We start from the raw sequence: 13,771 nt of genomic DNA, 5'->3' as shown, positions 1-13,771 counted from the left end.
CTTTAGTATTTCTTTCCGCTGTTTTTGTAGGAAGCTCATGTCCTGCCTGTACTGGACCCATGAGTTGCTAAGGGCTATGTGGAAAAGGTGAAAGATGGATTTTATTGTCCACTTGTTCACTCGTGCTTTTATTCTGTAGTAACTTATCATTCTATCTGCCAGGTCAACACCACTCATGTTGATGTTGTACATGCGCACAATGTCTGGTCGAGGGACATCAATATTTTTTTTTCTTCCGAGACCACCTACGACAGGTGTCTTGAGGGTCCTGGCCATGGATTGAAGGAAGAAAAGTGGTCGGCTTATTGTCGTACCAGTGTACAACAACCTGTTGCTTGTCTTTTCTGACCCAAGCTTCAGATGATCTTTTTCCTCTTTGCTTTAGCTCCTTCTCACCAGAAAGCTGTACCCCTTTCGGAATTCGATTATTCATTAGTGTTCCTTTGGCGGCGGTCCCTTTTTCCGCAAGTTTATCTAGCAGTAGATTAGATGTAAAGTACCTGTCAAAATAAAGCTTCATTCCTGGGGCCAGTGTATCCGTAAGCCTCAGCACTGCAGATTCTGCGATCCCAGAGCTCTCTGGGCAGACTTGATTTCTTTCCTTAATAAATTTCGAAATCAAGGATTAATCCATCTGGTGTAGCGAGAGCAAAATTTTTCAACCCCTCAGGGTTTGGCTTGCATGGAGCGTACTGCTTCAGCTGTGTTCTTCCACTGAATGGTATAATTTGCTCGTCAACACACACATACTGTGTACGAGGGAGCTTCTGGCACCCCTGCAGCACGAATGCGACCAGTGGCTTTATGCGCCAGAGTAGATAATCTTTCTTGCCTTCGTCGTTCACGTCAAGCTCATTAACCATTTACAGGCGGTGTCGGAGTCTGAAATATCGGTCCCTGGTCATGTTGTTAGCAACAAGTGGCACTCTTCTTTTTTTGCCAATACATTCGTATCTTCAGATAGCAGAGGCATAACATAGTCAAGAAAATTCCAAAAAATGTTTTCAATTCCTCCACTGACGCTTTCAAGGAATTTCCCATATCCTGAATGCAACTCCTATTCATTGAAAACGCCATTTTTTCGTACACCTCATTTGGAATGTACTGCAAGAAGTAGTCGATTGGTGCCCAAGAATCCCGTTCTTCACTGTCATCAGCGCTGCTTTGAAAGTCTGGGATCCACGTTGGAAGCTGACTGCGTGTAAAAAAAAAAGCAGCAATGAAATATAAGGATCACCAATATAAGTGTTTACATCATAATGATCTTCACAAAGCGCAATAAATATTTCCTTTCTTACCCTTGATGCCGTTTCCAAGATTTATTAGTTCTTCCAGCGCTTGATGTGGAGGGCCTGTCGTCATAGCTGTCTTCTTCTGTTTCAGAGCTTGCATCATCAAGCGGTGCGGAGAAGCTCGGATCCACAACAGTATCATCGTGGCTATCAGAAAGCTCAATGTCCGACGTGCTCCCTTCAGCAATTCTTCTCAAAATTGTGTCAGCTGTCTCATCAGACACGCGAGGCCGGTGTCCTACAGAAAAAAGAGAGGCTATTTCGTCCGAAAGCCGCTGGATACAAACTACTCGTCTGCTGATCATAACAAGGCCTTGGCAAAACCGCGGTCAAAATTACCGGGTTGAGTCCCAGCGTTGAACACAATGGACACGCGAAATCAAAGGACACGTGAATAAAAGTAAGCGCTTGAACAGTTTAAATTTCTCTGTCTGCGCATTTGCTCTTGCATTACCTTTAATATAAAATCAAAGATATGCTCTGAAATTAGGTAGAAATACGGGAAACAGTACTTACTTCGCCGACAGGTGCCATAAAATGCCGTGCCGCTGAATGCAGCCATTTTGAAACGTTTTGGCGGGAATTTGAACGATGTGTTTTCATCAATGTTGCATAGATGGTGCCAGCGGGTGTCCAATATATTGGACAGCAGGGTTTTATGAGGATGAATGCCTTGGCGTAGGAGTACTGTCTCATTACTTAGTGTCCAATATATTGGACAAATCCCCATAGCCGGGTCTCAGGGCCAGGTCTTTGATTTTCAAGTCTGGTTGCTTTCTGCTTGTCTGTGCGGCCATGTCCATCAACAAGGCTAACTTGCTCAGGACGCGGCGACGATACACACACTTTAGTTCCGGAACAAAAACTCTAAGTAGATGAAAAAAGGCATGTACAATAGAAAAGAAAAAAATCACTGGTACAGAGCTGCCGCCAGCCAGTTTCTTGACATATAGTCAAATTCCTGCAGTGTGTTCTGCAAGAGTAGTGCTTTCTATCTTTCAAAACAATGAAAACAAACATCACATGTCCTTGATGGCGGCTGGTGAGTGGCTGTGTAAGAAATAGAATAGAAAGCATAAAAAAGTTAAGAAAATTAGAAAAATACTAAAAAAAAGGAAAAAATACACAAACCACTCGAAGCAGTTGTGAAGCCGTAGCTTGAAGTCCGATAGGGCTCCTGTAATGCGTTGCAATTTTTAGCAAGGCCTGGAAATGGGGAAGTTTTCACTGCTTGAAAGAGCAGAAGCTCTTTAGAAATACTACTTATGGCAATGCTACTGAAAAAGTAGATAGAGAGTGATAGAATACATACAAATCAACAGCGGCAATAAATAAATAAAAATAAAAAATAAAAAGTGAAGCATGCTAACAGTCTCACAAATCGAAAGATGAATCACACCTTAATTGTGAAAATGAGAAAGAAAAAAAAAAACCCACATCAAAATGCACACCTATATATCTGTGACCCCATATATTCGCACACATGAGGCCACACACACACGCAGCTGTGCAAAAAAAGAATGACAGAAATGAGCTGATTAGGAGGGCAGCAAAGTTATACTAGCTGAGCAAATCTGCTAAGAGTAATTAATGTACCAATCAGGGCATGACTGCTTAGCCAAATTAGATCCCTGACCGGTAACCCTATTTCCTTTGCTGCCTTCCTAGTACCAGCACAGAGGAGGCCACGGGATCCAAACGAGAAATCCAAAACCTTGCACGGTTTCCCTCTGGCAAGGACCTCGATCAAGGGGGCATACTTCTCTCGCTGGATGCGACACATGCGCTCCAATGTCTTGGTGTTGTAGTCCCAGGTGACTGCCACATATAAAATGCAAGTGCAATGGAGTAGGAGAGACCGACGCCTAGACTCCTTGAGGGCCTTCACTACATTAACGGCCTCACATTTGTCTGTAATGTGGGGAACTGGCTCGAGCTTTTTCCTGCAACGCCAGCAAATGCGTGACATCGGATCACCAGACTGTTTGAAAAAGATCTGCATGGGTACAGTCCTGCCCGTAATCTTAATGCTTTGATCTTGTCACGTTCACCCAAATACTTTGTCCCTGCTTTAAGCCATTTGTTTCCGAGTGGTTCCTTGCGGAAACCAACTATATACTTAGACACATAGTTCTGGCAGGCTGCCAGAGACCGACGCCGAGACTCCTTGAGGGCCTTCACTACATTAACGGCCTCACATTTGCCTCTAATGTGGGGAACTGGCTCGAGCTTTTTCCTGCAACGCGGGCAAATGCGTGACATCGGATCACCGGACTGTTTGAAAAGATCTGCATGGGTACAGTCCTGCCCGTTATCTTAATGCCTTGATCTTGTCACGTTCACCCAAATACTTCGCCCCTGCTTTAAGCCATTTGTTTCCGAGTGGTTCCTTGCGGAAACCAACTATATCCTTAGACACATAGTTCTGGCAGGGTGCCAGAGACCGACGCCTGGACTCCTTGAGAGCCTTCACTACATCTGTTGTGTCGGTTACACCGGTCGGTACAATGAGGTAGTTGTATAGTTTATCCTTTGTCTTTGAGGCACTCAATGACCGTGTCGACCCTCTCGGAGCCCAGACGGAGTCTGGCGAAAGCCATCAGCTGCGCCTCTGGGGCCATGCGTATAAGGTTCAGCAGGTCTAATCCCCCCTTGTAGGATAAATGAAGGAGAAGATGTGGGAACGGAAGTGGTAAATGCAGTAGCCTTTTGACCTCTTTGCGGGTGTGGCGATCCAGGTATGTCGCGCACGCACACGCCTTGGCTGCAAGAATGCTGGATGTTGCATAGAGCAATTTTGGAACCAGAATTCTGGTTAAGCAGTAGAGCTTTTGTGTGGGTTTCAATCGAGCCAATCGAAGCGCATCAAGCTGCCTTTGAATTAAATTAATTGAAACCCAGGGTGGCTTATTAACAAACAATTCCACACCCAAGTACCTTATGGGCTCGTTCGGAGCCTTTGGTTTGACCACCACACCTCGCACGGTAAGGTCGAGGATGTGGTAGTCAAACCACTTTAAGTCATGGGCTATAATGCGCCACCCAAAATATTGGGTCTTTGCTGGTTTCAGCGAAAGGCCCAGTTTTGAAATGAACTGACTTGCAGCATCCAGGTTTCTATGGAGCTCAGCGAGGCTGTTGGCAACGAGTACGACGTCGTCAGCATAGGCTAGTGCTGCAATATTAGTCTGGTTGACATGAAACCCCCGACCAGACTCGTTGAGCTCATGCATCAAGGGGTCAAGCACCAAATTGAATAGGTAGGGCGATAAAGGGTCACCCTGCTTGACCCCCGCTGCATGAGCACACGAATCCTGTCTGAGGCCCCTGAATATGAGAATGTGGTATGCGGCAGGAAACAGAGGTCGCAGATCGCATCGATAAGAACGGCACTGGCCCCTCCCTCCTGCAAAGCCTGAAATAATGCACTGTGACTTACGCTATCAAAGGCTTTTCTAAGATCCAGTGATGAAACATAGAAGTGAGTTTTAATTACTTTGCTCCATTTCATCAAGCCCTGCAGTAGAAGGAGATTGGATTGCTCCTATCTATCATCCGAAAAGCCTTTCTGCAGTGGATGAAAAGAATGACTTGATGTGAAACGTTCTAACAAAAGCCTAGATAAAAGTCCATCCCAGGCAGAGCTAATAGTTATAGGCCGTAAGTCGCTTGCGGATAGCGGCACATCACGCTTTGGGATAAAAACAGTCCGTGAGAGGCGAAGTTCATTCGGAAGACTTTGTGTTACCAGGAAATTGTTAAGAACCACAGTTATTATTTTCAAGGGGATTTTGCTGAGCTCCGACACCGTCAAGCCATCCGGTCCAGGAGCTGAACCCTCTCTCATGGCTTGATAGCACGAGTACCTCACGAACGGTGAAACAAAGGACGTCCCGAGAGAGTATGTTAGGAGGAACCCCACCCACTCAACCGGCGGTGAGGGGCTCTGAAAGAGACCATCATATTGGCTATGGATTTCAGACAATGAAATATCGGAACCTGGTGAACCTGATTTACAGAGTTCATCTATAAGCACTTTCGGCCCCCTATGAAAAAGCTGCTGGTGATAGGAATAAAGTCTCCTAAGACCTAAGAAAAGTTCTAGACTCATTTGGACGTTTGACAACTTCGACCATCTTACGCTTACCCCCCTTATTTTTCTTGGGTGTTACCTTAAATCTATCGAAGAAGTGAGAGGTCTGAGGCAGTCAGTGGACCATTGATTAGGTTGGCAGCGAGGCTGGAAGATTCGAGCTGATATTTAGATAGAACCTCGAACAGATCTTGAAATTCCAAAGTAGGAATCTGGCTCTTCTTCTTCACCATGGGGGGGGAGATAAACAGGCTGGTTGAATACACGGCAAGGCCGCGATCGGAGTGCGCACAGCCACAGATGGTCCTGTACCACGTACCCTACGCCGTTCACGTTCTGCCTCCAGTTTATTGCGATAGCGGTCCGTGTGTCAAAGACTGCGAATGGCATCAACAGGCCTAATGCGATGTTGATCCGCGATGGCCGCTTTTATGAACCGTTCACCAGGCGGAAGGTCTAGTTCTATGTCTACGATTATTCGAACCTCTGCCTCCGTGCATCGGGCGTGCGAACAAGCATGGAGCCTTGGAGATACTGTAAACTTCTCATCACCCTCTGACTGTGTATCTCTCTGAAGCACAGGCAACACACTTGCAACCGTCCCCGGTACCCCACCATACCCACCGTCCAAACCACACCCAGAGTGCGAGAACCTCTGCCGCCCCGTCCGATCCGGTGTCCTTTTCTTTCAATCAGTCCAAGTGTTTCTGCGGTCGGGCAGCTGAAACACCTGGACTCATTGAAAGATCATGCTTATCACCACAGGACTCAGCATGTAACGAGGGTCACGAAGGGCTTGGGCTCCCCCTATGTCCCGCACTAGAAAAAGTGGCGAAGAGCCCGCGAGGGCTCTGGCCCTCCTCACAAGAGGGGGAAATCCTATCTCCTAGTGGCCAAAGGCCAGCCGTCGAGACCAGTGTCTCGAATCGCCCACTCTGGCCGTAGCCGGTGGAGAGTGCAGGAGTTTGCTTGGCCTCAACCCTGGGAGATGTAGATTTATTTTCTGTTGGGGTATCCAAGACGCAACTTGGACCCTTTAAAACCCGTTTAGTAATGTGATGACTGGACGAAGCATCCGAGGGCGGTTCTACATGGTTATCATCATCCTCAACATGTAAAGAAAGGGAAGTGAGGAGCACCGTCTCAACTGCACAGTCGGCGGAACCTAACCTAAGCGGAACATAACAAGGAAAAATAATCTGAAATGGAAAATTTTTTCCCCAAAGAAAACAAAGAAAGGAAATTCTTGAATAGAGAAAAAATAAACACAAAAAAATTCCAGAATATACAAAATGTGCTACAGTGCCTCTTTTGTAACTTTGAGGTAAAAATATTTTACAGGTTTATGTACAACATTTTTTTTGCATGCTTTCTTGAACTGTCCACCACTCAGTTATGTCCACGGGTGCTGTGCCACTCGTGAAAACAGTTTCGCGATGCATTGAAACACAAATGCACTTTGCATTTACCACACAAAACTACTTTTCACTTCTGTTTTCATCCTCTGATAGCATAGCTCTCAATTCTTCCTGTTTTTCACCTTTTGGGGCTCATGGAGCGGCCGGTTTGCGGAGGGCGGTGGAGGAGCGCGGGATTGCTTGGCACCATCGAGTTGCAGGAGCTGTTGCACCAATTCTTGCCTGAAGACCAGGTGGTCAAACGAAGCATTTCTTGACAGCTCAGGGATCTCTGGATGCGATTTGCGGTACTCTTGGAATAATATAAAACTGTTCACGCATGCAATATCAATACAGTGGAAGAAGAGTCTTCCACCACCGAACACTTCGCATCAGAACGTTGTAGTAGCCAATCATTTGGTCTGATTTGTTAACTCCCAGCATTCCAGCATTATAATTATGGATCAACACAGGTTTTGGCACAGAAATTTGGGTCCAGGTATTTCGTCTTTTTTTCCTCCTTTTTGCAGCGACTTTCTGATTCGCTGTGTGGATAGTGGTCATCATGTTTACAACACGGCGGTCCTTCCATTGTAGGTAAAAAATGTTCTAATCACGCAACCATCGAATGTCGCCACGTTGAGCTTTTTTTTCCCATCGTGCATCTCATTTCTGTGGGGAACCCTCGGCGATCCTTTCGGGTAGTTCCGCAAGCCAATGTTCTTCGATCGAGCAGATGAGGGAACAGGTGTGTGGAAGTGTAAAAATTATCCACAAAAATTCTGTAGCCCTGATCGGAGTATTTATCACACAAATGGCAAACTAATCGAAAGCCAATTCATGGGGCCCTGGCTTCTCACGCTTGCCTGTGTATATAGCAAATTGCACAGTATATCCGGTGTTAGGGTCAGCTAGGACCCACAGCTTGTAGCCCCACTTTATCACCTTGTCCTTGATATACTGTCATATTCCTGAACGCCCTTTCGACTTTACCATGTGCTCATCCACAGAGAGGTCTCGATGCGGCTGAAAGAGCTTTGCTGATACTTCGTTTATGTGCTGGAGAAGCCACCACACGAACCGAAGCTTTCCTCTTGACAGCTGGTTGACATCATCCAAGTCTGCAACATGCAGCATCGCCAACAAAGCTATAAAACGATGCTGCGGCATGATTCGTGGTGGAAGCAGACTGCTGTAGATGTTTTCCGTACTCCAATAGAACTCTAGTCTCGGAACTTTGACAATGCCCATATAAATGAGGAGACCAATGAATTTCAACATTTCGCTTGGCATTGCATCTTCCCAAGATCCGTCAGGACGAGCATGTGTTGGCTTTTCCAAAATCTTCGTCCAAGCATACTTGTTCTTTTCGCATACGGTTTTAACTACTTGGCCTGAGAAAGAAAAAAGAAGTCCAGGGCAGTCGTAAACTTCTTTGATGAGCTCCGGAGTGTCATGCCCACAACTTCGCTCAGGTGCACACCAGGCTCCCGCGCAATCGAAAACTCGACATGCTTCTGCGGCGGCGGCAGCAGATCGTGACCGTATGTTGTGGAAACCCTACCAAATGAGATAAAATAGTCAAGTACGCGCCATTGCTACATGTTCGAACTCTAGCGCGAGTGGAACCCAAAGCTGTGCTCACTTTCAGATACCAGTTCCAGGCGGTAGTGTTCCCGAATCACTGTCGGAGCTGAAATTTGTGCTTGAAAAGTCATCTTCTGACTCTTTACTGCTGGTTTCCTAAAAAATCCGCAGTCAAAGCGGCTGAATCACGCGACTGATGCCTGTTTCGCCGTGCGGCCTGACGAGAGGTCGACGCCACCGCGCTACAGAAAAAAATCTCTCCTGCATCGCCGCCTGCGGTATCCATCCGGAGGTTGATGCAGGCGCAGTCACTGTTCCTGAAGCTCTGGGGTTTAGAGATACCAGTGGCTGGGTGAACAAACCGGCGGTGCAAACTAGCAAAAAACGACTGGAAGATTGGTGGCTTAAAAGCAGGGAAGTGACATAACGTTAGTAATGTAGAAACAAAAATTTAATAAATAGCATGATGGTTTAGTTAACCAATCTAAATCAATAATTAAGATATAGGTAGAAAAATTTGCATGATAGCTACTGCTACCACCCTGTTTCAAAGGGGACGCTCCTATATTCCATCCTCCATCCATCCATCCATCCATCCATGAAATTTGAAACTTGAAAGCGCGCGCTTGCATCGTCGTTCACTTTTGCATGATCGCCTATGGGGCGTTCCCGGAAGAGTTATCAGGAGGAGCCACAGCCCCTCTCGCGCCATCCCCTCGGTCAGAATCTGAAAATGAGTTCAGTAAGGCTCTGCTAAACCGAATTGCGGAGTGGACGGAGGCGCACAAAGTGTGATGGGAGCAACGTGCCCGTTAGAACCTTCTGAGCAGCGCATTCGTACCTCCACGAGGCGGCAAGTTGCTCTGCAACTGCCGTCTGAGTTCGGCCGGGTGACTATGTGCAAAGTACTTTTGGATCAGAATTAACCAAATCCAATTGCAAACGAACTAGCCGCTTCAAGTCATCGGCGGTCCAGGCAAAGGGCGAAGAAACAGGTGCAGATGCAGAAATTAAAGAGGCCAGAACCCTGTCGTCAGGCTGCCCTGAATGACTACCAGAAGCTTTACAACGAGTGGTATGGCCAGAAGCAGACTTTCACACATCATAGGAAGGAAGCTGAGAAGCAACGTCGACAGACCCAACATACTGTCATTTTGTTTATTGTGGTAATGATCTTGCAACTGTTGCCTACTAGAATCGACATGAGGGCAGAGCATACATCTAACCTCCGATGGAGGGTATAACAAGCTAACCTCCCCTTTCGGCCTGCCCAGAGGACCTGGGTGGTCTCCGGCTGTTGCCCTGCCGCTGGTGCGACCATGACAGGTGGAGCTACTTCCGAATTTGAGACACTCGCAAGGGAGGTCTCCAAAACTGCATCTGGCTTTTGACTACAAGTGGCAGCTAAGGGTGCAGATGCAGAGCCCGCTTCCACTATCTCAGCCTGACTCCCAGCATCCTTATGTTGCTTAGAGCATTTAGCATATATAATTCAAGTTTACATGCGTGTGCATTCGCTTTCATACAGTACCTACACTGGCCGAAGCGTGGCCTTGTGGCAGAGCATCCGCCTCGTGTTCGGGAGGTACCAGGTTCGATCCCTGGTGCCGCCGGGTACCTACGGGCTTTTCAATGGGTACAAGCTTTCCCCCGGCGTGGTGCTCGGCTCTTTGGGGTGAAATGTTTGGGAAAGGAGTCATAGGTATCAAATAGTTGCTTCGATGTGGCAGTGACCAGTTCCGCCATCGGACAACAATAAGTCCGCCTTGTGCGGCAAAAGTCTATTATGTGGCTCCCTTTTTTTTATAGCTGTATTCTGCTGGTGCCAAGGCTCAGAGGGAGAGCCAAGACGAACGAACCACCTTTGCAGTTTGCGAGGCTGTTCGAAACTAGGTTTGGTTCCACCAGGGGTGCTGTGGTTTTTACGGAGCTTCTCCCAAGCGAATACCCCTAGGAAAGTCGAGCGCCAGGCCGAGGGACGCTTGTACCCATTTTTACAGGTGGGTGGGTGTCTGACGGTGGGTTTCGAACTGACTACCTCCCGCAGCCGCGACGGGCACTCTAACCACTAGGCTATGGCTGCGGTGATAATATCGTGATACATCACCTTGAAATTGGCAATCCTGGCATCGTCCATGGGCTGCAAGCCTGCCGTCACGTTCAGAGGCAGGAAAAAACTTCCACGTTTGTGAGCTTGGTCATCCAGGATGAGCACCACCTTCCTTTTTGACGGCTCGATACTCTCATCAAACTCCAACATCCACTTGCAAAAAAGTTCTGTCATCCATGCCTTACGATTGTTGCAGTAGCATACTGGTATCCTGGCAGCATCGCGGAAACAGCGGGGATTTTTTTCCTTCCCAATGACAAATGCAGGGGACTTGTTGCTGCCATCCATGTTGGCATGCAAAAACACAGTGAGGTGCAGCTTGCTGCTTTTGCCACCCTTGCACGTGTCTCATTTCAGTGCATGCGTCTTGGAGGGCAACATCTGTAAAACAGCACTGTTTCTTCGCCATTGTATACATCGGTGTCAACATAGTTGTCGAGGATGCGGGGCAGTGTTTTCTGCAGCCACTTCGCCTCTACGTCAAGTGAAGCTCTCTCGCCAGTAACGGCTGTATAGACAACGCAGTGCCTATCTTTGAAGCGCTGTATCGAGCCGCCACCTAGCTGGAAGTCCACATTGTTAATCGGCAGGGCAAGCTGCTTCGTCTTTGCAGCCAGATTCGGCCTTGTGATAGGCAAGTTCTGGGCACGGGCACCAAGAAACCGCTCATAGAGGGCCTCCTCCACCTCCTCTTGCGCCCACTGAAGCGAGCATTTTTCTTTGTCGAACTTCTCAACAGAGCAGATGAACGTCAACACCGTCAGTTGCGATAATGTGTACTTCTTAACCAAGTCACACACTTTCCTACCGTCTTTGTAACTTCGTCTCCAAATCGATAGTCGTGCGCTTTCTTTTCGCCAACAACGTCGTCTGATAATCAGTGGGCGGATCAGCCATTTTACATTTCTGGGGCGCTTAAATGAGACGTGGAAACCACGCGGCCAAGAACGACTGATGAAATCAACTAACACAAACAACCAACATTGGCAGAACTGCTCTGAATGAGGGGCGAGCGAGCAGCTCAGCGCTATCGGCGCGGGGCGTTGGCGAGGTCTATCCGGGTTTTGGAGAGTGGCACGGGTATATAGCTATGGGCGCAGCCCATTTGTGTTCAGAGGGGTGGAAGGGTGGCAAGAGAAAGGCGCGCGAGGCTGGTGATGTGGAAAAGGTCGAAAAACAGATTCTATTGTATGAGTGCGAGGCGGGGATGGTACGGCAGCTGGAATTTTTATTTCTTTTCAAGATTTCGAATTCCAGTATTTTTTGGCACGAGCACGCAGGAGCCAGGCTTCCTTGTTATAACTGATAATGCGGCATGGGGCATTGTAGTACGCGGGCTATTATACCATAGAACACATACAAATTTGAACAGTGTAGCAGCTTTTCATTGTTGTAACCGATATATTGTTAAATCTGGTGATATCATTATAAGTGGGTTTGACAATGTTATATAGAGTGCAGTAAGCACACACGGCAATGACACTGCAAGCAGGTGCAGACTTGAGTTGGATGGCTTGCATTCAAGATACTAATTACTAAAGAGAGGAAGTTTCACTGCCTAAACAAGATAAGTTTTCAATTATTTAAGAAACTTTTGTTTGTCTTAAATCAACTGGCATATTGTTTCAAACTCTGGCACCAACATAGTGAATGAGCCTTTCCCCATAAACATTTTGTAGGTGGTAGATTGAAGTGGCCAGACTTGAAGGTCCTTCTGTGTCGTAAAGAGCTGTAGAAAAAGGACATGTGAAATGGTGTTTTTTCTTTCCTGGCTATGCTGTGCACACAGTCTGCTGCTTGCCTCGCAAATGATCGAGTGGTAACAATTTCTGATGAGCAAATAACGGTTTACTAGGTTCATTATATTTTTCAGAGTTCATTATTCTTATTACTTTTTGTAAGCATAAATAGTGAAGATATGAGGTGGAACTCCAGCCCCGAAATTCAACACAATAGGAAAAGTGGCTATTGACGAATGTGAAATATAAAATTCACATGTGGGTACCAAAGTAATCTCGTGTGTATAGAAGGATATACAGTCGACGACTGATTTTTCGGACATGCTTAATTGATTGGACTTTTTCCCTGCCCCAGGACATACCTTATAAAGTCAATGTGTTACACGGCTCAACATTTCGGACGCTCTAGGGAGGGCTGTTTGATTTTTACGGACATTCCAAGCGTCCGCCGGGCCAACTGCCACACATTTTGAGCAGTGTTGCCACCATCTTGTTTGTTTACTTTTTCATTCGATAGCCTCGAAAATGACGCCGGCCTTGCGTGCCGCTCCTCAGCTAAACTGACTCTGGAGTGAGGCTATATTATTTGCCTAGCAGCTTCTGCTTCTGGAACAGCATCGCTGCCGGAGTATTATTTTTTCTTTTAGCTTGATCTCATCGACTGCCTGTTCCTCTGTGTGTTTGCCATTGGTTTGCCGTGCGTTTCACGTGCGTTGCCGAGCATATAGCGAGTAGGCCTAGCCTAGACAAAATATAATTGGCGCGTTCGAAGTTATGCACGTCCGTTTGTTCGACAACTTCGACAGCAAAGCATTCCAAACATCGGTCACATCAGGGAATAAAGAATAATGGAACACATCTACATGTCGGAACAAAGAAAAGAGCAGTTAGTCGCATACATGCTTGCAATGTAGTGATGTAGGGGATAGCATTTTCTTGGTGCTTTTCGCGCCGTGATGGGCAACGAGCATTGTAGAAGTGCATCATGGTATTTGTAAGTGAACTGGAGGTCTTCGAATGCGTGGAGCTGTCTGCTGTTACCCAGGGCCTGACCACATACCGATTTTTCTCCATAGCACACCTGCATACGTGAATGTTGTCGACGATTAAAGTAAGTTTGATTGCGAATGGCGAAAAGGTTTGCTTACTGAAACACTCCTTTCTAACGACCTCTTTCAAATTCAGAATATTATGAATAAGCATATTGCTTGCTGGTAGCTTCATAGCTCATCACCCACTGTTTTGATTGCCATTCAAAGCGGAATGGTCGGCCGAAGCAGCTAATAAGGCTTCATTGCTCTGACTGTCAGGAGGTGCCTGGCATGGCAGTTTTGCATCCGCTTGGGTAAAAATGAATCTGCAGAAATCTTCACTGTTTTTTCTCACGGTCATTTTGATTTCTTTAACTTCTACACCATTCATATCTTTTTGGGCAACACTGATATTGCATTTAGTTTTTCTCTCTAGTGGTTTTCTCTGGTGTCTGCGCCGAGTTAACATGGGTGCCCTTTGGCCGAGCAAGGCAGGGCTTTGCCCTCCACCTTTGTCTCGCG

The 13,771-nt window shown here is 46.8% G+C and overlaps 1 protein-coding gene across 9 annotated transcripts in view; it reads left to right on the top strand.

Moving 5' to 3' along the window:
- LOC146177374 (uncharacterized) overlaps positions 1-10,222 on the top strand; it is an 80,783-nt gene extending 70,561 nt beyond the window's left edge. For all 9 annotated transcript variants that reach the window (XR_014701025.1, XM_084580441.1, XM_084580439.1 and 6 more), the window contains one exon: positions 1,384-10,222. Coding sequence is in view for 5 of the 9 variants with exons in the window: in XM_084580438.1 (XP_084436564.1) it covers positions 1,384-1,652 (269 nt within the window). In the remaining 4 variants the exon portion in view is untranslated. The remainder of the gene's footprint in view (positions 1-1,383) is intronic.
- Positions 10,223-13,771: the final 3,549 nt, after the last annotated feature.

Source organism: Amblyomma maculatum, chromosome 10, assembly GCF_055883805.1.
Source record: "Amblyomma maculatum isolate TAMU_Amacu chromosome 10, ASM5588380v1, whole genome shotgun sequence".
Lineage (NCBI taxonomy): Eukaryota > Metazoa > Arthropoda > Arachnida > Ixodida > Ixodidae > Amblyomma > Amblyomma maculatum.
This window is presented reverse-complemented; position numbering and strand designations above follow the sequence as displayed.